Below are 24457 nucleotides of genomic sequence, written 5' to 3' on the forward strand. Positions count from 1 at the left end.
TTTTAAAGACAAGTCAACCCAAAAAGCTTCCTTACCACAAGGTTAATGTATATGCACCCCAAATAGTCTAAACACAGTATTATAATTAATCCATCTCAGGGGACGGCCATTTTATCACTTGCTGTTGACTGTCAATGACCATTACTCAGGTAATGACCAATCACGGCTCAGCTTCAGAAAACAGGCGAGTCGTGATTGATCATTACCTGAGCAAATGTGATGTCATTTTCAGTCAACGGCAATTGGCAAAATGGCTGCCGCGAAGCCAACGGTGGCCATCTTACGTTGCTACTCGCTAAGATCGCCTTATATGGAATATATTGATTTCTCTGGCATTTTCACGTTATGTATTTACCAATAAGCCTAGCGAAAGTGAAGAATACAGTTTAAAATGTTCTCCTTCAAGTTGCAACTTCTAATTGCTTCAAATGCAGGTGGATTTTGCTGCTTTAACTCCCAACACATTAATCAAAACAGTTTAGTGGGGTTGCATAGATAGAACATATTGGAAGGAGAATGTTGGGGTTGAATTCCCCTTATTAAAATAAAAAGTAATGCTGGCTTACAAAATGTATATCATTGATGTATTAAGAAGTTCACGTCAACTATACTGACACCTCAGACATGGAAGTGGTAAGGAAGGGATTTGTAGAGCATTGCTGCCAATAGTGGGTGTGCGTTAGCTTATCACATATTCTCTCTTTGGTATTGCTGTGACCGTTTCCCATAGTTCAAACTATGTCATTCATGTTGACCGTCTGTGATGTAATACAAACATATGACAAGGATTTGATTATTTTAATGAACAAAATATGAATGCAGATGACAGACTGATAAAACTTTTAAATCTAAAACTGAAGGTTAAAAAAAAAAATCAGCATGTAGAGTACCCCTGAGATGTCTTTTGAAATATTTTAAGTTGAAATAAAAAATAATAAATAATTTTTCTATGGGCGAGGTTCTTCATGGAAAGCTGATTACAAATAGCTCAAAAAGGGTCCCAACATTTTAACAAGTTAAAAAGAAAACCGCTGGAGGACGCGGCAGATGACCAACATGACGATGAGTAGAAAGTTCATTGTCGGCGGATGTCTACAAAAAGCTTATACAGGCCTGTGACATCATTTTCAAAGTGTTACATCTCCTGTTCAACTTGAACATGAGGCTCTACCGTTAATCACAGCTATGATGTCCTGTGAATCTCTTATTACACGCGTTTTTGTTCCCAAGCATCTCCTTCTAGTGGATCCAGCCTGCTTGCACATACATTCATATATGTACTCCACTAAACACACACACACGCACACACATGCAGGTTCAGCCTTCCCGACGTTCCGTGACGGCATGGGCCCGGCGTGAGGACGCGGCCGGGCTCGCTCACAGTTTGGCCGCCATGAAGTTGATGTGAGGTCTGACCAGAGGGAAGAGAGGCAAACTCCTCTTGAACTCCGTCATGTCCTGGACGAGCGACGGCTGCACAAACACATCAAGATCCATTTATAGCCTAAAACGTACTGTTGGCATTTTCACTGTGACATTGGAAATGGGTCGTCGTCCAAATTGTCGTGTGGCGTTCACCTGGGGCAGAGAGGGTGCGGGTGCCAAGTTGACATCATTCTGAGCAGGAAATTCTCCAACGACGGGACCTAAGAGACATTAATGTGAGGTGAGCCGAGCGCCGGTCGTGTTGGTCACGTGACCGCAAATACTTACAGGTGTCCATCTCTCTGGACAGCACGTGGACAGACAACTTGTGTCTTTTGGGGGCATCCAGGGTCAGGCGCTCCTGTGGGGCAAGGTCAAAATAAAACGGTCACCCCTTGACGGCTGTATGGGGATATTTTTTTTCAATTTCAATTTCAAACAATTGCAAAAGCAGTCATGTGACAGTGTCTCTTGACAGAAGAATGTAAGAGACCTTTTCATTATTAACTCATTCACCGCCATTGACGGCTATAAACGTCAAAAATTCATTTGAACTATTTCTATTAGTTTAACATTTTTTTTCCACTTTTGTTAACAAGAGTATGAAAACCTAGAATTTGTTTTTGTACATTTAGAACAGATATGAAATTTGTGATTAATCGCGAGTTAACTAGTGAAGTCATGCGATTAATTACGATTAAAATCTTTAATCGCCTGATGCCCCAAATTTTTAATCTTTTATTTTATTTTTTTTATTCATTCACTGCCATTGACGGCTATCAACGTCAAAAAATCATTTTAACTATTTCTATTAGTTAATTTTTTCCCCCCACTTTTGTTAACAAGAGTATGAGTTTTATTATTGTACATTTAGAACAGATGTAAAATTTGTGATTAATCGTGACTTAACTAGTGAAATCATGTGATTAATTATAATTAAAAAAAATGTAATCGCCTCTTGCCCCTAATTTTTAATCACCTTTTTTTTTTTTAAATGAATTTATGGCAGTGAATGAGTTAAAGGGGAAGTTAACCTTGAAAAATGTCTTGACACTAATGTCACATGTGACCTCACAAGTCTTAAACATGACATTCTGATAAATATTCCATTTGTGGAATATGAGTTATGCAGCATAATCCAGCCGTTTTCATCAATCTCAGGGGGCGGCCATTTTGCCACTTGCTGTTGATTTAAGATGACATCACAGTTGCTCAGGGCTCAGGCAACGACCAATTGCAACTCACCTGTTTTCTGAAGCTGAGCTGTGATTGGTTGTTACCTAAGCAACTGTGGTGTCATTTTTACTCAACAGCAAGTGGCAAAATGGCCGCCTTCTGTTATTGATCAAAATTTTGCTACTTAACTCATATTCCACTAATGCAATATTAACCAGAATACCATATTTAGACTAGTGGGGCTGCATAGAACATATTGTCAAGATTTTTTTTTGTGAAGGTCTAAACATGGTATTCTGACTAATATACCGCATTAAGGGTTAAACAGCAACGTTTTTATCCATCTCAAGATGGCGGCCAATTTGCCACTTGCTATCTCCTGAAAATGACATCACAGCTGCTCGGGGTTCAGATTCAGCAAAACTGTTCCGGCGTGAACAAGCATACATTTGAAGTGGATCTACTTACGCGGTAGAATTGCATAATGTCTTCTTTAGTTAACGTCTTCAGGTGGGCCACCTCGTTATTATCTGTGACGCAACACAAAGAGGAGTCATTAGAGCACAATGTTCACGGTCAGAATTTAGTTACCATATATTTATAATGCAGCCCCCCCCCCCCCCCCCAAAAAAAAATATTTTTTATATTATATTTTTATATTATATTTTTTAGATATATATTTTTTAAACAGACCAATTTTCTTTTTTACATTTGTTCAACCTATAAACTGTACAAAAATAAATAAAAAATTTGTGAATTAACCTGCTTGCATAAATATGCACACCCTCAAACTAATACTGCACTTTAGCGCAGCACCTTTGGCTTTTATTGCAGCACTCAGTCTTAGTTTTCGCCACACTATTTGAACACTCTTCTTTGCAAAACCACTCCAAATCGGTCTGATTGCGAGGGCGTCTCCTGTCCACAGCCCCTCTTTTAGATCACATATTCAATCGGATCTCGGTCTTGTTGATTTGTGGATGCATGTTTCTCTTCTGACAGGTTGTAGGTCAAAAAAAGCTAATCCTGCTCTCCCTTGATGGGACAGTCCAGAAACGTAGAATCATGAGCAACCATATCAGAGATAAGAATGTTTTTTTTTTTTAGTTTAGAGTCAGATGTACAGTAGCGGTAAGGTGAGTATCGGGGACGTTTGCCAGCAGCTCACCTCGATCAAAATTATACTGCTGGGAGATGATCTCCCCCCAGTACTTGGCGCACTCGGCGGACAGCTTTTTGGGCTTGTCCAGGCGGCGGATGGCCAAGGCCTGGATGTGCTTCTGGAAGGCTTCCTCGGTCATCTCCTCCACTGATCGCTCCATGGTGCAAAGGAAGGCCTCGATGCGGCTCTCCAGGTAGTGCGGCGCCTTTTCGGACTGGATGATGAAGCGGAGGCCTTGGACTCCGTTGGCCCGCCTTGGCCCGCTGAACACGATGTAGCCTTTCGGGGCGCAAAAGGGAGAAATTTGGTTACAGCTCGTAATGTGAAGCTTTTTTCAGATTTAATTTTTTTTTTTTCAACCATAAAGAGTATATGGCACAGAAAAAGGCGTATCATGTTAAAATTTAATAAATAAACACTGTTCTTTTGTTTTAACTCATGTTGTCCTTGGGGCTAACTAGTACCCGCTGGCAACTTTTCATTCTTTTTTTTTTTTTTACATGGACATTAATCTGAGCGAAAAAGGCATCTGTTTGCATTATCTCGCCTTGCTCGAGCCCTCCTCGTCTTCCTCTGTTAGGCAGCAAAAACGAGAGAAAAAAAAAAAGTTTACTTGAGGTATTTGACTTTAAAGACGCAGCTTGTTTAGTCAACTCTGCAAGGAGTAAATCATAGTGTGCCCTGCTTAGGCGTCCCCTCAAAAGAAAAAGAAAAGCTAATTCCAGTGACAGACAGTATTTGTGGTTCTTGAAACCATGACTTTTTAAAACCGCAGTAAACCATCAAACTGGCAATCGGCCCATGCCAAGTGAGGCCTTGGATCATAAATACAAAGGCTCCTCAGTTTACTTGGGTTCCGTCCCCAGGGCGGCAACAAGCTGAATTTCAAATAAAATAAATATATTTATTTATTACAACTTATAATATAATAAAATATCAATAATATATATTATATAATTATATGTAACATTGATATATTACATTTTAATAATAGTGTGCGGTATATTCCAAATATTGTAAATGTCTGTTACAAGCTTTGTAAAGAATAGAAGTAAAAAAATGCCCTTAAATACGGAAAACAGTGCAATTAAAGCTTTTATAGCTCGACAGTAAGGCTGCTCGATTATGGAAAAAAACATTATTTTGGCGATAATTGAAATCACGATTATTCAAATAATTTTTTTTGGTACAAAACACGGAAATGTTTAAGCATTTAAAAATATTAAGACCAATTTAAGAAAAATTTAAACACTACAATTATGTAAGTTCTTTTTGGACCAAACAGAATGTACTGTATAAGAATATATATTATAATAATATTTATTTATTTATTAATTTATGTTGGCAAAAACGTGGACTTGGAGTGCAGCATGTGCACTGTGCAGTAGGACGATCATTTATTTTTTTGGTACAAAACAAGAAAAAATAAAATATATATATATATGAAGAGAAAATAAAATTATTTGAATCACTTTGATTATTCAAGTTATTTTGGATGAAACTAAATGGATTAAATTTGTTATTTTCAAATTTTTAAAAAAGGGTGCCCAACTCAAAAATGAGTATTAATCTTTTTCTTTTACGATTATGCTAATTTTGCAATTGCGGAGTGTAATTATTGAATTTCAAATTAATTGCCCAGCCCTACTCGACAGCGCTGAAATAAATTCAAACGTGAAGCGGCCATTCGATCAACTTGATGGCATCTAACCCAGCTGCTCTTTGGTCCTCAGCGTGTTGAAGCACGGCTCCGAGATGATCTGACAGAAGAGCTCCAGCAGCATGTTCTCGTGGGTGGTCTGCATGTCGGTCTGGTAATAGATCTCGATGCCACAGTTGTTATGCACCTCGTTCCTCTGCTGATAAACATACCAGCCGCCTGCAAGGGAAATGACCCTGGTCACTTTTTGTTGTTGTTGTTGTCAATTTGATTATAAGCATTTGACATGATTTGAATTGTTCCGTTTGCATGAAGGCTTTACGTTTTCCTTGCTAGTTGTTATTCATTTCAACTTTCGCAGAGTTTCTTACTGCAAAACAACGGGAAGCCGTTTCAGGTTGGCATACACGGCACGCTTGTGGGTTCGGATGGAGGACAGTCGTGATGAAGTTTGCTGAACTCGTGCTTTTCTGCTGATGCTTCCAAAGTGGACTCTTACAGCTTTTTATCTGACACGAATGTTTTCTTTTTGAGTGAAGTGTGGTGACAAGCTGGGTAACCCGGCTCCTTCTGAGCTCAACTTCAGTTTGTGAGGGGGGGACTGTGATCAAACTCGCTGCCACGGTTGATTTTCGCTCGTGCACTCCTCCAACATCTCACGGTACTTCTTTCCAAAAAGCTAGTGGGGTGAAAGCAAAAGTTTTACGCAATCAAATTAGTTACGTAAATACCTTTTTCCTAATTGTATTTTTTGTCACATGGTAAATTTTGTCTGAGATAAAGGAGCCACTGCCAAAAGCCTCATTGCTTGTGCCCCAAGGACTAAAGCTGTCAAATTAATTGATTAATCTACAAGTAATCGATTACCAAATTAGTCGACAACTATTTAAATAATCGAGTAATCATTCTGAGCTATTTTTTAATTTATAATTGTCCAAATTCTCTGATTTCAGCATATCAACAGTAATTGTTGACTGATTTCTGTAGTCCTTCATGAAAGAAGACTGTTTTATTTTGCTTAAATTTAGAGATAATCAATGACCAAACCGGTAAAAGTACAATATCAACCCGCCCCCCCCCCCCCCTTTTTTTTTTACTACATACGAATACAAAGTACAAAATAACACCAATCACTGGTTAACTCATACACTCCCAGCCATTTTCACTGAAGCAGCCATTTTCACTGAAGCAACCCCCTTCGCTCCCAGTTCTTTTATTGGATTTTGACTGATTTTGCAAGGCCCACAGAATATTGTGTTCTATTGCTATAAAAACATGCAACCTACCAAAAAGATTAGAGTCTCTTCTTTCATTGGGAAAATGATCTGTTTCCGTTTTACAGCAATTAGCATTAGAATATAGCTAAATTTCATCATTATTCACAAATCTGGTTAAAACAGTGGGGAACACAGCTTGTTGCAACATGGCCCTGGTTGAGCTCTTTTACTCTGCTGCCACCTGCTGGCCCTTTTTGTTATAACTATCATTGCTTCAAGCGTTCTCACACATATATTATTATTTTTTATTTTATTTTAAAGATGATTAAAAATTAGGGGCGTCAGGCGATTCCAATTTTTTATCGTAATTAATCGCATGACTTCACTAGTTAACTCACGATTAATCAAAAATTTTATATCTGTTATAATACAATAAAAAAAATTCTAGGTTTTCTTGTTAACAAAAGTGGAAAAAAATGTTAGAGTAATAGAAATTGTTACAATGAATTTATGACGTTTATAGCCGTCAATGGCAGTGAATGAGTTAATTTCTATATAAACAGCTTCGCTAATGTCACTAGCATTCAACAGTCATGTTTTTGTGGAAATCTTAATCTTCGTTATTTTGATGCATTACTTGTTTTTGAGCTCATGAAATTGTGCAGACGTACCCAAAGTTGAGGCCAGTGAGTGTATATCAACTTGTTCTTGTTTTTTTTGTTTTTTTTTTTACATTGCCAGGCAGTGAGTTGGCAAAGCATCTTTGTGTTGACATCCTGTACTCCTGCTACCTGGAAGCGGGCCTGGAAACCTTTCTCCATCCCTCGGTGGGGCACAGGATGTCTCCTGGTGGCTCCACACAAACTGGCTTTTCCTCTACAAACTACTCGAAGTGCTTAACATAATCAGGGCGGCAGCACAGGTGACTTGCTTTGCTTTTGGCCGAACGACGTCAATTCGCACTCGGTGACCACGAGTCTCCCCGTGTGGAACTTAGAAACGAGCAATTGAATTGAATGCGTTTCCGGTGTCCATGACGTGAGCATGCAGGACGGGTGTGAGGGCACCCCGGGTGTTGATCACGAGCGCTTTACTGGAGTGTGAGGGAGTCCAAGACCTACCGTCTGGAACCTGCACCTCTCTGTAGCGGATCAGTTGGCTCGGGAGGAGAGGCTTTGTGCGCGCGTGCTCAATCAGAGTGTCCTCCACCGTTTGTATCATGCCGAGGGCAGACTAAAAACATGACAGGGGAAAGCAGGAAGAACATATATAAATCAATATTTGGCGGATACAAACATCAAGCAACAAACATTATGCCCTCATATTTCATGTTGATCCTTAACTGGGCACCTATTTTGTGTGTGCGTTTTTTCAAATATAATTCTAAGAAAAATCCTTAAGAATAAGGAAAGTGTTTGTGTCCCACAAGACAACATTAAATGCACATATAGAGTCCTGACTTTAATTTGCTTGAAATAAGACATGAATGCATCTACATTCATATTCCAGTTGTTGATCTTGGCCATGTGCCGTTCTACTTTTACATTTCAACCCCTGGCCAAAATACAGCATATGTTTACAAGTGTCCCATTATTCCGGTTTAATATAAGGATTCTATTGAAGCGTAGGGGTGGGAATTTTTGACTGTCTCATGATTCGATTCAGAATCGATTTTTGATTGAAAATGATTTGATTGGCAATGATTTCTGCTTCAATTTATAGATGTGCAAAGAATCATCATGATCTACTCCAGTCTGACTCGCTAATGCTAATTAGCACATTACTCGTGGCACTTTTATCACTCAAAAGAATGACTATTCATACAAAACGCTTCAGGAATGTATACAGAGAAGCATCTTAACATTACTCACTGGCATATGCTCAAAAAAAAAAAAAACAAAAAAAAAAACTCTCTAATGTGGCTACAACTGAACAGTGAATCAGAACGCGCGGAACCACACTGCCCCTAAGTGGCCAAATCGTGTATAGCACGAACAATAAAGGCACACAAAAACAAGGGCAAGACAGTATAAAATTATTTAAATAAAATCAATTTTGGGACATTTAAAATCAATCTGAATCGCATTAAATGAGAATAGATTTTTTTGGGCACACCCCAGCGAATGAAAGCTGAATACTGACAACCAAAATGAGAAAGCCAGCATTCCGACAGTTTGGCTGCAGTAATTTTAGATACGCTACAATTATGCTCATTTTATCATTTCTAGCTTTGCTTGGAATGTAAACACCAGAAACTAAATATAAAATTTCCCAAGAGGTAAAACACAAACAAACCTCCTTGGTGATGTTGCCATGGAGAAGGGCTTCAATATGTAACCTTGACAACAGCTGAGGTATGAAAGCCTTGAGGCGCGGGAGAGTTACATCTGGAATATAGATCACAGCAACATCACAAAGGTTTTCTTTTGGACTTTTTCACACAAAAAAGAGCATTGTTTTAAGGATTTTACTATTTTTCTCATGTATTGCCACTCAATAAACTATATATTTTTTTTTTTTAAAGTAACATCTCACCCTCTAGAGCATCTCTGAGCTCATCTTTGGTCCAAGCCACTTCAGTCATGAGTAGACGAAGGTAGTACATGGCGTGCTGGTGCGGTTGCTCTGCTCTGAAGTTATTCAAAGACCTCATGTACTGCAGAGAGAAAAAAAAAAAAAAGTAAGCAGGCTAGATACACAGCAATGGCGATCGTGACAATAGTGATTACCGCTTCCTTGATGATGTCAAAACGCTTCTCGTCGATCTCAAAGGTGGCCATCTTCTCTATGATCTTCTTCAAAAGGATGTCCTGCTTGTCATTGTAACCTTTAACAGAGAACTGGAGAAGTGACAAAGAGCAGATGGTTTAACAATAGAGGTCAAATGATGATAGTTGTATTCATGTATGAATTTGATGGTTGTCTCTTGGCCTATGTGGGACTATTTGGTCTGGAGACTAGGCAGCCAGGTCTTATACAACCAGCTAGTGAATGAACAAAATGTTTTCAAAACAGTTGATGTACACAGTCTGTTTCTCATGATCTGATAGCTGGCCTGGTCATATGTAATCTTATGGTCAAATACTGTATATCATTTTCAATGTAGTGGTACTGTATAGAGAAAAAGGGATGAACAAGAGGTCGTTGTTGTTTTAACTCATTCACTGCCATTGATGGCTATAAACGTCAAAAATTTATTTTAATTATTTCTATTGGTTTAACATTTTTTTCCTACTTTTGTTAACAAGAGTATGAAAACCTAGAATTTTTTTAAAAATAATCTTTTCTTAACTCTTTGACTGCCAAAAACGTTAAATAACGTTTAGTAAAATCCTATGGAGGAGTGGCAAAGACGTTAAAAGACGTTTGTTTCAAAACAGAGGTGAAACCATTTTCTATTGTTGATTACTCAAAAACGGAATAAGGTAGAAACAAACTTTTTTTTCTGATGAAAGATGAGAATCCAATCTTTAATTTGGTAGTATGTGTGTTTCCATAGTCCAAACACATAATTTTCTGTGGACCTTGAAAGATCAGTCAAAAGATCAGTCAAAATGCTTAAATCGGCTGGCACCCACGGCATCCCTTTTCTGAAAACGTCTGGCAGTCAAAGAGTTAAAGAAAAGATTATAAAAAATTAGGGGCATCGGGCGATTAAAATTTGTAATTGTAATTAATCACATGACTTCAATAGTTAACTCACGATTAATCACAAATTTTATATCCGTTCTAAATGTACAATAATTTTCTTGAAAATGGATAGAAATTAAAAAAATAATCGCCTGACGCCCCGAAAGTCGCGTCAGGCAATTATTTATTTTTTTTAAATTGTAATTAATCGCATGACTTCAATAGTTAACTCACGATTAATCACACATTTTATATGTGTATTTCTAAAAAAAAAAAAAAAAAATCTAGGCTTTCATACTCTTGTTGACAAAAGTGGGGAAAAAAAAGTTAAACTAATAGATAATAATTTTTGACGTCTATAGCCGTCAATGGCAGTGAATGAGTTAAAACGCAAATACACAATCTGAACCAAGGAGAGAAAAAAGGGAGATAGATACAAGTCAGTTTTTGAAAGCCACATTTGAGTGTCATCTACACCCTTCATAATTCAGCAATCACACCAAACCATACCCACGTGACAAAGTCCCTTGGGTGACACCTGTTAAAAGTCATCTCTCCTAATATCATTAACCTTGACAAATGGCCAGCTGGCCACACTGATAGTTCTGACTCCAACCAATTAGGCACAGCTCACAGATTCACCAAAGTGATGTCCCCCAGGAGAGACCACCATCATTTTCAATGAGGTGTTATTGATCAAAACCAGCAAACACAGATTAGTGGGTTGCTCCAAACAATGCAGAATGTTAGTGATAGAGTGGAGAGGGAAGTAGTAGTTACGTTAATATAATAATAATAATAAAATCACATTTGTAATGAGCAAAATAATGATAAAAATAATAATAATACAATCACATTGGTTAATAGTAAAATAATAATGATAATAATAATAAAATCACATTTGTTATTAGTAAAATAATGCTAAAAATAATAATAAAATCACATTTATTAATAGTAAAACCTCAAAATAAAATTGTCTTATTTTGAATGGATCACAAAAAAAAATAATACCGGTAATCACAGTAATTTATAAGCAAAGTGTATATAAGTGGATATGGATTCAAAAACAGGAAAACTATTTCAATGCTTATGTCAGCCAGCGATGATGTGATGAAAGGGGAGTTGACGTTGCGGCTGAAGAAACATAAATGGAGACAGTCAAGTGGACTAGCAATTTGTGTTGAGATTAACACTATATTGTTTAAACATTTTACAGTGCATTGGTGGTTAACTTTTTATTGTACGACAGTTGATGTTTAACAAACAAAATGGGACAGGGCAGCTGTGGAGGCATTTGTGACTCCAAATATTATTACGGTACGAGTATGACATTCTCAGTTCCAAATCAATCAAAAATGTATTTTATTTAAATTAAATTTCATCCTAATAAATGTTACAATGTTTGAGTTTTTTTTTGTTATACTAGAACAGTGCTTCTCAAATAGGGGGCGGGGCCCCTCCTTGGGCGTGTTGCAGTGCGATGCCAGGGGAGGTGCGTGTGACCTCAGGGAACATGTTTTTTGTTTTTTTTAAACCGTACTAGAATATGGTGTAGTTGCACATCCACTACAGTAGGTGGCAGTGGCGCTCTCATTGTTAGAATATTGGCTCATCTGCAGAGGTGTACTTAGATCAATTTTATAGCCAAATTATACTATTTATGGTTGCAATGGAGAGTTGTAAGGAGGCGTGAAATATTTTCTTCTTCCTTGGGGATGTAACAACCTGCCTTAAGTGCAAAACATTTGAATGTGATATGAATCTAAATGTTCGTACATTATCCTGAATGCCCCACTGGATTTTAGCCTGAGTTCCTTGAACCTGCAATTGATCCTAATGTGTGACTTGAACAGATTTATTAAGGCCTTTCTCTTAATGTGTTGACTTTTAAAAATCAAATAACCAACATTTGTATTTAATGCTTTGAGCTAAAATCTGAAGCTGAAATCTGTTAGACCCATCTTAAAGGGGAAGTCCATCAACCCAAAAATTGTCTTTAGGATAGATTAAAATGAAGTACGCGCCCCACCTAGTCTAAACCCGGCATTCTGATTAATATTGCACTTGTGGAATATGAATTAAGCAGCAAAATCAACCTGTGTTAATCCATCTCAGGGTGCAGCCATTTTGTCACCTGCTGTTGACTAAAAATGACATCACAGTTGCCCAGGGCTCAGGTAACGACCAATCACGGCTCACCTGTTTTCTGAGTTTGGTCATGTGACATTCGCAAGCTGGGCCACGATTGGTCGTTAGCTGAGGCCTGAGCAACTGTGATGTTATTTTCAGTCAACAGCAAATAGCAAAATGGCCGCCCCCAAAGATGGCGGAAAAATGGGTGGATTTTGCTGCCTTTTTCATATCCCACAAATACAATATTAGTCAGAATACTGTGTTTAGACTAGTGCGGCTGCATAGAACATACAGCTGTAAAGGAAATTTTGGGGTTGACTTCCGCTTTAACCCTGGAGAACCCACGGGGTCAAATTTGGCCCCTATAAATTCTGCTACTCAAATAACAAAATTTTTTTTTTTTTTTACAAATTTAACTTCAAAAGTCCAGAGTGCCACTTCTGACCCCTGCATGGGGCCATCTAGTGGATGAATATTGCACTTACATGAGCCAGAGTGGTGGTGACAAGATGGCTAAAATGCAACAAATAAAACAAAAAAATTATATTGTTCAATGTAGCTGTGTATTTGATTAATTATTTTCTTAAATTCTAAATAGTTTACTGACTGTTTTTGTTATTCAGATTTTTCGAAATGATACCCCTTAATCCCAAAGGGTCAAATTTCGCCCTAATCCTAAATTCGGGAATAAAGGGTTAAAATTGAAAAAACATGTATTTTGGTGTTCAGTGAATTTATAGCAGTCATTTAATGTATAATTCATAATTTTCCAAAGAAGAAAAGGGTTATTGGGTTCTCCAGGGTTAAAAGCATATGCTGTAAAGCAACGGCAAGCAAAAACACCCCACAAAACCCTCCAATTTGGAAACAACAACAAAACTCAAAAGTGAGCAGGGGACAAGCAAGCAATTTTACTTCTACACCTGAAATGCCTCAAAGTGGACAAATGCACAACACTTGCTCCACTGCCCTGCAGGACTCACAGCTTACTTACTAGGATGGCATTCATTCCCGAGGCCATGCCATACACCAGCCCTGCCAGGCGGGCTGCATATGTATACTCTCTTAAATCATCCTTCAGTAACCTGAGCAACAGGTAGGTCATATTGCAGTGCAGTGGATCTGCATATAAATAGCGACTACAGAAGGAAGGGGGAAGGGGGGAAAAAAGAACAAAAACAACAAAAAAAGACAGTTGATGGGAATGAGAGACAATACAAGTATGTGAAGAATGACAGCAAGAGTATGTATATGCAGCCTCGTGACTGGCTCCGTGTCACGCATGAAACTCTGGAGAAGCCTCGCGCTAACTTTGTTAGTTGCACAGAACGGGTACAACAACAAAATGGCTGCGCCTGACTGTGTGAGGCAAAAAGAAAAGGATTTATAGGAATGAGTGTTTTGGGAGAGGGCGGGAAAAGATTGATGAAGGATGAGAAGATGTGGATAGAACAACAGCTATACTGACACCAGCCAGGTCTAGTTTGTGCAGATTAATTATGCATTTTTATTACTATATGTCTTTTTTTTTTTTTTTTACATGCATGTTATTTTTCACAATTAATGCCAATGCCTGGATGAGCCACTATAGCCCAGTCGGGGGAAGTTCACTAGGGTGGGGATTCTTTAGGTTTGGGATGCAACATCAATCTTACAGCGAGGGGAATCAGAATACTTACATACATCCCATAGACGGTATTTTGAAGGTCATAGTTCAAACCAGCTAGCTCGGCTGCATATGCATACTCGTTGAGGGAGTCCTTTAGGAGCTCCAGGTATAAATAAGCCATGTTACAATGTAATGGGTCCACATAAGCAAACGGGCTGTAGAAAAATAGCAGGGGTCAAAGGAAGAAAGTGCACGGAGTACAAATTACAATTAATTACTTCTCTGTCTTAAACATAATACAGCAGCAACAAAACAAAAAAAAAGGGATTATGCATATTCATTTCAGATTTGAGAATTTGGTTCCATATTCACCTTTTGCATGCTATAAACCTAATTATAAAGTAATAAAATACAATCAAATTAGATACATAATTTTAAACTCATCAGCTGTTAATATAAATGCTACATTTTGCATGTTTCTTATGTTTTCTTCAAGTTATTTGGAAATATTTATTGAAAACTGATGTTCTAACATCAGAACATAAGGAAGAAAATGCAATTTAAAAGAAAAAAGAAGAAAAAAAGTGTTGCAAAATGAAGCCAACGTTTGTTTTGTTTTTTTCTTCTAAACTTCCCATGATGGAATGGTCTGCGTTGTTTGCCATGGGTTTATAATGTTCTGTCCTAATCATGTTGCGGAAACAGAAGAAAGGAATGAAAGCAGCTCCTCTAAGGGTGCTATGACCAATAGAGACAGACATACGTCATTTTTTTTTTTTCACGGCCGATATTGATCGTATTGATCGATTGTAGTGAAGAAGGCCGATAACCGATATTTGGAGCCGATATTCATTTTCAGTAAAAGGGAAACAAATATTGGTGTGAAATTTTTTTTAAAGTACATATTCCAGTTCTTAACTTGAATTTATTGAACAACTTTTCAGATTTGCAAAATGTTCACCTTTTTTATTCTTTAACTAGACAACAGACATTTTGTTTTAAAATACTAACAGATAGTTCAAGGAGTTTCCAGGTGCATCGGTGCGTCTTTAAAAACTTAAGTAAATATTATTTTCTCCAGTAAATAATGTTTTCTAAACTTTCAAAATATCTGAAGTGTTAATTTTTCACTTATCTTTGTTATAATTTCAATAACCAATATAATTTCAAACAATGACAAAAGGTGCACAGCGTTCCCAGGGTCAGCAGCATCTCTTATCAAGTTAACTGAAAATTTAGATCCTTGAGGTTAACACAGTTTTAAATAGATCTTTTATCGGGCAGTCACATTTTTTTAAAGGCCGATATCGATATTCGTCAAAATGCACTGATCATCGGCCCGGCCGATAATCCGTCTATCTCTAATGACCAACTAATCTGTTATTAACTCTTTGACTGCCAGACGTTTTCAGAAAAGGGATGCCGTGGGTGCCAGCCGATTTAAGCATTTTGACTGATCTTTCAAGATCCACAGAAAATTATGTGTTTGGACTATGGAAACACACATACTACCAAATGAAAGATTGGACTCTCATCTTTCATCAGAAAAAAAAGTTTGTTTCTACCTTATTCCGTTTTTCAGTAATCAACAATAGAAAATGGTTAGTTTCACCTCTGTTTTGAAACAAACGTCTTTTAACGTCTTTGGCACTCCTCCCTAGGATTTTACTAAACATCATTTAACGTTTTTGGCATTCAAAGAGTTAAAATGCTTCATGTGCTTACATTTTTTTTTTTTTTACTGGGTAGTTTCCTTTTTTGCAACATTTCCATCGGCGACTGAATAATTACATACCTGAAGAACTCAAAGTTCAGACACGCTTTGGGGAGAAAGAATTTGTCATCCTGCTTGAACCACACCTTACTCATTGCTGTGTCCTAAAAGAAGGCAAATGCAGAAAAAGAGACAATGCAGTTTCAGTTGAAAACAAAAAATTGAGCAAAATGACTTTGGTGAATAATAAAACACGATTTCACTTGCCTTGATTAAAGCAGGGACGGCAGGAGAGTCTTTCTCAAGAGGGTAAATTTCAAAGTTGGTTGGGATGAACTCATTTTTCATTGGTAACTTGAACTTGCCGTTGAGGTCCGCACCGGCCCATGTCTGAAAACACAGGCATGACTTAACCTGATGTCTTTCATCAAAAGCATTTCTCTCGAGACGAAGAATCTGACTGCCAGCAGAGACATTTGATTGGCACAGCATTTGCAGTGATTCACCTTGATGGTCTCCTCAGAGATAGCCTCCTGTTTGTATTGCGTACCGTACCATTCTTCTGACTTGTCTGTTTGACCGTCAAATGACTTTGACACCAAAACAACCCTGGATAGAGAATATTCTCATAAGTGATGTGCAAGGGTGACATACAAGCAAATTTACTTGTGCATGAATTCACGTGCAGTTAGAAGTGGTTCGGCTAAATTGGCGTTTAGTGTACCACTGTTTGTGTTCGAAACGAAACATAAAGAAAATAATGATGTGTATTTCAAATTCTGCTCTGTGTATATTTTTGTCTTTTTGTTTGCGACAACTGAAATACTGAATTTCAGTTCCACTATTAATGAAAATGCAAGCTACTGCAAAAGTTAGAATTTTATCTCCACCCAAAGATTGTCTACATCATAAAAAAACAACAACAAAAAAACACATCCATCTGCCACAAACTGAAAATATTCTTTCCTATTTCCCCCTGTCAGTCATGTCCCTTAGGGCTGTTTTTTTTTAATTGAATAATCAACATTGAATACATTTTCCTTTTCAAGTCTTATATAAATTCATAAAACCATTAATCTATTATTTTAATATCTTTTCCCCATAAATTTATAATAAAGGCCGAGTTTTTTGTATTTTACTGTTAAGTAATTTCTTACATGTATGAAATTACCTGACTTGTACTTTTAAGACAATTCAGAATCTTTATAATTTATATTTACAATTATTGAATTATCCATCCATCACTTTTCTGAACCACTTATTCCTCATAAAGGTCAATTATTGAATTAGAATTATGAAAATATTTTTCATCTCATCTATGCTGATGCCAATGCTTAAGTGATTAGAACATTAAAACAAGTTACTAACTGCAAATTTTGATTTGGAATTGAATCTTTGTGGAGTTTTTATCATGTCCTTGATATTTAAGAAGACTTGATTTGATGTTCCATCATTAATCAATATTGGATTGAAGTGAATTGAAATGGAATCGAATGAGGAAATTAGAATCGATACCAAGCCTTACTTAGAATTGTCATTAGGAAATAGAGATCTCAATTGACATTATAAGCATACAACTCGTTATATGTGCACAAAAATATGTTAGTGAGTGCAGACACAAATTTGTCCTCCTGATTGGTAAAACTAAGTGGTGTAAGAGATGGCTCCAGTTGTTGTAATGTTGCTGTAAATATTTTCTTGCACTCACCTGACATATTCTGGTCTCAGCTTGTCCAGCACCATCTCAATCAAGTCTGGCCTGAAGTCTTCTAAAAGGTACTCTGCGGCTAGAACCTCTTCAAGCGGGTAATACTGAAAAAAAACACAAAATAATCAACATAACACAATTGTGTCACATGGCCTTTAAGTGCAGCCAGGACAGGAGCGACAAGCGCTAACGTCAACTCAAGTTTTGCATGTGGAAAAAGGACACCTACGTGGAGCAAACCGGACACTTTGGAGGTATAGCCGCGGGGTCGCTCCTTGTCTTTAAAGCGGAAGGCTACCTTGTTTAAATCCTGCAGAGAAAGACAGAATTGGAGTGCTGCACCAGTGATAGTTCAGATTTAAAAAAAAATATGAAATTACAATGAACGGGGTCATTTGTGCACGACTGTAATCACCTTGCACTCCTGAAACACCCACTCCTGAGGTCCCTCTGTGCGCAGTTTCTGGATATACTGGAACATGTGAAAGATGATGTCCTCCACATGCACTGTTGGTGGAGAGGTTAATTACAAGCACTAGTTTGGAAAACAGACAACGAGTAAATATCCACCGCTACTTACAAAGGCCTTCTTCAGTCAAGTCTACATTGATGATGAAGAACATGAATCCTTTGGCCCCTTCTTTTTGACCTCCAACAAGCGTGTTGACCCAGCCTTAACAGAATGACAATTTCAGTACTCTTGATGGGAACATTTTGGACATCCTCAAATGATGTGAACTTTCTGTGTTCCCTACCTTTACATTTTAGTTCAGATAACAAACTTCCAGGTCCTTCGTGGCCTATCAGATGTCCCAGATAATGTCCTGGGTTTGACTTATAGTATTTCTGCAGGTCTGGGATGGGGAACGTCACATACAGATTCCTTATGTCTTTTATGGGCACCACTTTGTAGAATTGCTGGCACAACAAAAATAAAACGTTTTTTTTTAATGCTATCTGAAAAATGAATCAACTGCAAGGGGCGGAGAACAGTTGCTCACTTTCAGATATTCATCCTGAAATGGGTGCTCAGGAAACTCCGGGATAGGCACGTTCTTGTTTTCCACTTCTGCAAATAACTTGACCACCATTGAGGTTAGCTCATCTAGGGATTCTGTGGGTAAGAACGTGGTTAAACACTTAAGTTATGAGTAAGCAAAGTTTGTTGAAAAGAAAAAAACATACACACGTTTGACTACATTAATTCATTCACCAAACCCCTTCTTCCTTTTTAATTCACTTATTTTTTTTCTCTCTCCAAACAACCAATGAATAAGCATAACTTCAAACTTCAGGAATTAAAAATCAATAAAGATACAGCGAGAAGCTTAATAAAGTAAGTCAATCAATAGCTGTGAATCACATAACATATCTGCCTCTTCCAAAAAAAACAAAAAAACATTTTCATTCTTCCTCCATGTTGTCTTACCTCTTCCTAATACACAGAGGCCCATTAGATTAGAGGAGTAATATGTAGAGTGAAACTTAAGGAGCTCCTGGCGGACATCAATGCCGTCATTAGATGGTCTCGTCTCAAGGGTCAGCTTGTTACCTAGAACAGAGGGAATACGTCATTTTTCTTTCTTGAATACACTGATATCGTTGTAAATTTGCAGAAACGATATGCATGTCCTTACATGCCACATAAGCGCAACGTCTAAACATGAATATTTTTTGTTCTTAAGATTGTCAAAACGTATTACACAAAGCAAGATGCATGTTGTGCCACACCTAAAAACCGTGGATGCGATCTTCATAATAAAATTGTAAATATCAAATTGGCTTAAGAAATAATAATAATAATCAATGTGCTTGGTGCACATCTCTGCTGTAAAATATAAGATAATGAACAAATCTATACAACACAAAAGGAGGGTTCAGTATTAACTTGAACTTATTGGGCTCTCATCTTAAGGTACAAGCCTGCCATCAGGTGTTCATATTCAAATGTAATCTTAGTTGTTTTTTTTCATTACTGTAACAGTTCCTCGAACACAAACTTTTTTTCACCCTTAAAATACAGCTATTAGAGGCAGAAAACATGGCGCTATCATACAACCAGCAAAGTCACAGTACTAACCATTACTAGTAACCATTTATGTTTACCTACTGTAATTTTAATTACATGATCAACAAAACTACATTGCCCATTAAAATGTCAATATTTACACTATAAATATATTTGTACATTTATTGGCCAAAGAGGTTTTGCCCCGTGAACATTTCTGTTTTCACCATGAATGATCGCAGACAACCACAATGACCAGTTTTTATATCGACACATAAATGTCAACATCTACGGTATATAAATGGCAGTGCAACTCGAGTGTAGTAGCCTTACCTGGTGGGCAAGTCATTAACATTTGAAAAGTAACTTTTTTTATCATTATTATTAATGTATGTATTTAATGGTTCTGCATACAAAAAAATGTAACCACTAAACCAATGTATGCTAGCGGAATACATAAGAATGACTTCCGTAAAACCTCACCTGCTACACTTGTCACTTTAAAAGTGGCGTTTCTATGACAACCAGCTAGACCCGGCAAAGTTCTGAAGCAAGAAATAGATGATGCGTCGTTGTGTGAAGTCTTCAAGAAGGGCCTACCTGTTCCAAATTTACTGAAGGGGTGATTTGGGTTGCCAGTGGCCTTCTCTAGTTGAAAGAGCCTCCAAGCATCATTCATCAGGTTCTTGTCATGCTCAGAGTCCACAGCGTTCACCTCGCGGTCCTTACAGCTCTCGTCAAAAAGTGGACACAAGAAGAACTGGGCAAACCTAAATAGTACAACATAACAATTTATGTAATCATTATATAGAAGACACTTGATGACAACAACACTGAAGTGATTTATTTATTTTTTTATTAAATAGAAGCCAAATCCTTCTTTGTGTTAAAAGTGTAAATCATTAATATTTCATCATCGACTCTAGCTTCACTATTATATTCTCGTGGGACCAGATGGGCCACCCGGTGCACTAGCAGTGGACAACAATTGGCCTATTCCACAAACAGGTGCCAGCTAGAATACCCCTCATTTATAAAGAAGGTAATCCAATATCCCTCATTTGTGTGAGTGCCTTTTCCAAACCACCGCAGCTGATATGTGAGCAGAGCCCCCTTGCAAAGCAAAGAACAACAGCTTCACCTTAAAGCTAAATTGGTTGATGTTCAGCAAGGGTGTGAGCCCTATCTGAGGTTAGCGAAGTGAGACTATATAAAAAAAAAAAGATGGACTTCCATCTTGGATTCAAAGTGGCAAAATCAACACAAACAACAACTGAATTAGTTTCAAAAATACTGCCTTGCAGGTGATCCAAGTTCATGTGAATTATCTTACCACAGTAAACTGAATTAGGAAAATAAGACAAAAATTAATAAATTAATAAAAACAACAATATAACAAATAATGGAGCACCACATTTGTTTTTGTTTGTTAGTTATTTGGCTAATTCCTGGTTCATGGAGGATGACAAACAGATGAGCAATGCCATTGTGATCCTGGAGGCTGGATACAGGTTCTACCTTGCACCGTGCACCACCTCTCAACAAAGGTTTGTTCTGAGTCATCCTGCTAAATGGCAGCCAAGAGCGAGAGGTGGAGCTGCAAAGTATCGTTTGTGGAGACTCCACTGTTTTAGAAAGATGAAATATAATCGAATAAATAGTCCATTACCTGTCCAAGGCTCCTTGTAGGTGCTCGTGAGATACGTCAAAGTAATAGTTGGTGTGCTCTCCACTGGTGAAGGCGTTGGAGCTGCCAGCGTGCTCACTCAAGAACTGGCTGTACTCGTTCTCCTTTGGGTACTTCTTTGTCCCCAGGAACAGCATGTGTTCACAAAAGTGCGCCAGGCCCGCAATGTTCGCCGGGTCGGATAACGAACCTGGGATTTAAAAAGGTAAAACGGTCACTGAGACATGGATCGATTTTCAGTTTGAATATGCTGTACATGGAAATAGTTGTTAATGTTTTTGTGATGCACACAACTCATGCGCTACATCGCAGCGCTCTACAATGCAATTTAAATAGGCCTTTTCCATTCCACATACTGATTAAAGACTCTTTACTAGTGACGGGAAAATGAAGCTTCATGAAGCACTTGTGATATTTTTTGACTCCCCTAGATGGTGCGCTTGATTTAAATATAAAGGCTAAAGCAAAGGAAATTGATTACATTTCCACTGCATCTTTCACCCAAGAGTGCCATCTAGAGCAGTGGTCCTCAACCCTGATCCTCAGGGACAGGTATCCAGCCTGTTTTCCATGTCTCCCACGGCCAACACAGGTGGAGATTGTTATCAGCCTTCGTCAGAGATTGCTGATTAGCTGATGATATGAATCACCTGTGTTGGCTGTGGGAGGCATGGAAAACAGGCTGGATACCGGTCCTTGAGGACCAGGGTTGAGGACCACTGATCTAGAGGAGTCAAAAAATATCACAAGTGCTTCATGAAGCCTCATTTTCCCATCACTACTCTTTACTCTTTATCGTCAAATGAGCAATAAAACTGGCGGTTATACCGCAGAGCAATATTCTTCATTTCTTACCGATGTGGACATCCAAAGCAGCGGAGGATTTGTCTGTGGTTGGGTCACTGATGAGCATGGCCTTCAAGCCATTGTTAAACTCCAGGCCTCTGTAAACTCGCTTGTCCTCGGGAGAGCGAATTATGTCTGTGACCACATTCTGCAGAGCTGGGTCGATCATTCTGAGGGAAGAAGATGACACCAGCCTATAATACAGATAATCACAAGTACAGTATGAATACAATGATTGCAAATGCTTTTCAACCTATATTTGTTGTTGTTAGTTGGTTGCTACATCTACAAATGCAAATTAAAACTCTTCCATGCAAAGTGAAAGCCATATATCAACAACACCCAGAAACGCCGCCGACTTTTCTGAGCACAAGCTCATCTGAGACGAACTGACACAAAGTGGAAAATTGTGCTGTGGTCTGACAAGTCCACATTTCAAATTGGTTTAGGAAATAAGGGGCGTCATGTCCTACGGGCCAGGATTATTAATGGTACAGGCTACAGGGTTCAAAGGCCATCGAATGTGATGACATGCAGCTGCGTTATTATTGCCCACGGCATGTGTACCTTGCACATTTGCCAAGGCACCATTAACGCTGTTTGTTGGAGCAACAACTTAATGGTGTGAGGCCAAAACTTTGTACCTCCAAAATTGTCACTTTTCAGGTGACCACCCAAAACAGCACGTCCGCTCAACCATTAACATTGCATTATCACACAAAAGCACGCCATTTTCAACACTTTAGATTGATCAATAATTTCTAAAAATAACACCCACACCTGTGGACTGACCAAAAGCAGAGATTTTTGAAAAAAATATTACATTTGCCAAACTGTGACTTGTTATGAGGTTTTGGCTCGACGCCAGTCATCTGCCTTCAAAGCAATGTCTTTTTCAGGGATGTCCCTCTTTATTTGAGCAAGACGAAGCCGAGCCATATGACTGGCCTGGCAGCAGTCCAAACCTGTCTCACATTTGAAAATGTATGGGGAATTATTATTGTCATTTGTGTTTATTATGCTCTATAGAGTGCTTGACTTTTAATTTTCAGTTGAGAACGGCGCAATAAATGTTCTGTTTATTACAATATCTTTGTTACTGTTTTTATATTTTTATTTTTATTTTTATTTTTAAATCGTATTAATTTACCTAGGGACTATACAACTCATTCACGGATACGCAATAAGGTGGAGGTGGCCACCTCCTAATTAAAAGATGCGTGATTATTAGGATTATGATAAAAACCCCATAATACTTCAAAGTTTGTATCACAAATCAGGTTCATGGACATCTACTATTATTATTACAAGGAGTACATCCTTTGTCAAACTGAACCGTGAATAAAACAGTTTACTGAGCAAATCCTCACTAACTCAGAAGACAAAACACAAGTCAAGTTAGTCACTCTGATGGACACTATAGCATCCGTCTGCAATTAACGCGTATATTTAGTCATTAAACCACTTTGCATGACATAACTGCACTGTATACAGAGATGTGGGGAGCCACCCACTGTGGAGTACCTGACTCATCAACAATGAATGTTGGGCCATCAAGTGTGAATCAAACTGGACTAAATGGCAATCGAAATGTATAATACACAATATATAAAATGCACTGATGATTTTGAGTCTTTCCACCAAACTCGATATAAGGTAGACAATTAAAGAAGCAACATGGCAGGGTTTTATGGAAAGCTGAGATCAAAAACACGGCTTAACGGCCCCGACCGGTGCCTTCCATTAGTTCAGTAGCTAAGGCTAGCTAGCTTGACTTGATGCGATAACAACGCATTTACTACTTTTAACTGCATAAGTCGCCAGTCAACACTTACTTAATTCCTTTGTTGAGATGGGGGACGCTTCCAGCTGCTTGGATATATCTCGTGCACTGCGCCGTTCGGTTGATGCACTTAAACATACTTAGCACCCATGGACAACAAACCTTGCCTTTCACACCGCCATCTTAATTCAGACAAAAGCAGTCGATCTCAGACATAAACGAGAACTTCTGAAACGTGTTGAAATGTGTTGAAACGCCCAACGTTTAATTTTGTGAACAATTAGGCATAACTCTAAAGGTCATTAAAACTTGTTCCTAACATGCAGAAAACATTACGAGACAAAAAAATTCTTGTTACTGACGCGTGTATCGATTACAAGGCGTGTACGAACAGTGTAATGGGCAGATCTGGTTTCAAAGCTTTGTCTTGTCTTGCGCGTTCACTGGCATTTTAATAGCTTCACGTACTTCTTGAATATGTTGTACACAACGTCGTCATGAATTTCGTAAGTTTTATGTTGCGACATGGGTCGAATAAAAAAGAGCAGAATCTAAATAGGCAGGGTGCGCACAACACTATATTTTTAACGTGTTTTTTGTTGTCTTTTACATTTTTCTAAGAGGTTTGCACAATTAGCAAATCTTAATATAAATATTCCCAATCCCTCCAAACCACGGTGTAAAAAACAAAGTCGACAA

At 38.0% G+C, this 24457-nt stretch overlaps 1 protein-coding gene across 2 annotated transcripts; it reads right to left on the reverse strand.

Moving 5' to 3' along the window:
* Positions 1–779: 779 nt before the first annotated feature.
* Positions 780–24156, reverse strand: ide (insulin-degrading enzyme). 2 transcript variants are annotated; one of them, XM_077581439.1, is made up of 25 exons: positions 23811–24156; positions 21985–22169; positions 21112–21319; positions 20043–20212; positions 18864–18986; positions 18436–18548; positions 18190–18352; positions 18015–18107; positions 17850–17941; positions 17664–17744; positions 17435–17538; positions 16233–16335; positions 15994–16116; positions 15808–15890; positions 14083–14227; positions 9370–9480; positions 9176–9296; positions 8936–9027; positions 7762–7873; positions 5475–5642; positions 3770–4042; positions 3070–3131; positions 1714–1786; positions 1579–1646; positions 780–1473 (listed from the first exon to the last, which is right to left on the reverse strand). In XM_077581439.1, the coding sequence occupies exons 1-25, from the start codon at positions 23894–23896 to the stop codon at positions 1378–1380; spliced, it is 3048 nt and encodes a 1015-aa protein (XP_077437565.1). In that variant the 5' UTR covers positions 23897–24156; the 3' UTR covers positions 780–1377. The 2 variants fall into 2 exon arrangements, with proteins under 2 accessions (XP_077437565.1, XP_077437566.1); XM_077581440.1 differs by having other exon boundaries at positions 21985–22145; positions 23811–24155.
* Positions 24157–24457: the final 301 nt, after the last annotated feature.

This window comes from Vanacampus margaritifer, chromosome 12 (genome assembly GCF_051991255.1).
Source record: "Vanacampus margaritifer isolate UIUO_Vmar chromosome 12, RoL_Vmar_1.0, whole genome shotgun sequence".
Taxonomy (NCBI): Eukaryota; Metazoa; Chordata; class Actinopteri; order Syngnathiformes; family Syngnathidae; genus Vanacampus; species Vanacampus margaritifer.

What these genes read in the sequence shown, in the direction of transcription:
- ide (XM_077581439.1), bottom strand. Translation starts at nt 23,896, where the DNA reads ATGTTTAAGTGCATCAACCGAACGGCGCAGTGCACGAGATATATCCAA. An exon ending in TTCAGGATGAATATCTGAAA is followed by an intron (nt 18,353 to 18,435) that starts GTGAGCAACTGT and finishes TTGTTGTGCCAG; the next exon opens with CAATTCTACAAAGTGGTGCC. An exon ending in ATACCGTCTATGGGATGTAT is followed by an intron (nt 9,481 to 14,082) that starts GTAAGTATTCTG and finishes TCACTTCTCCAG; the next exon opens with TTCTCTGTTAAAGGTTACAA.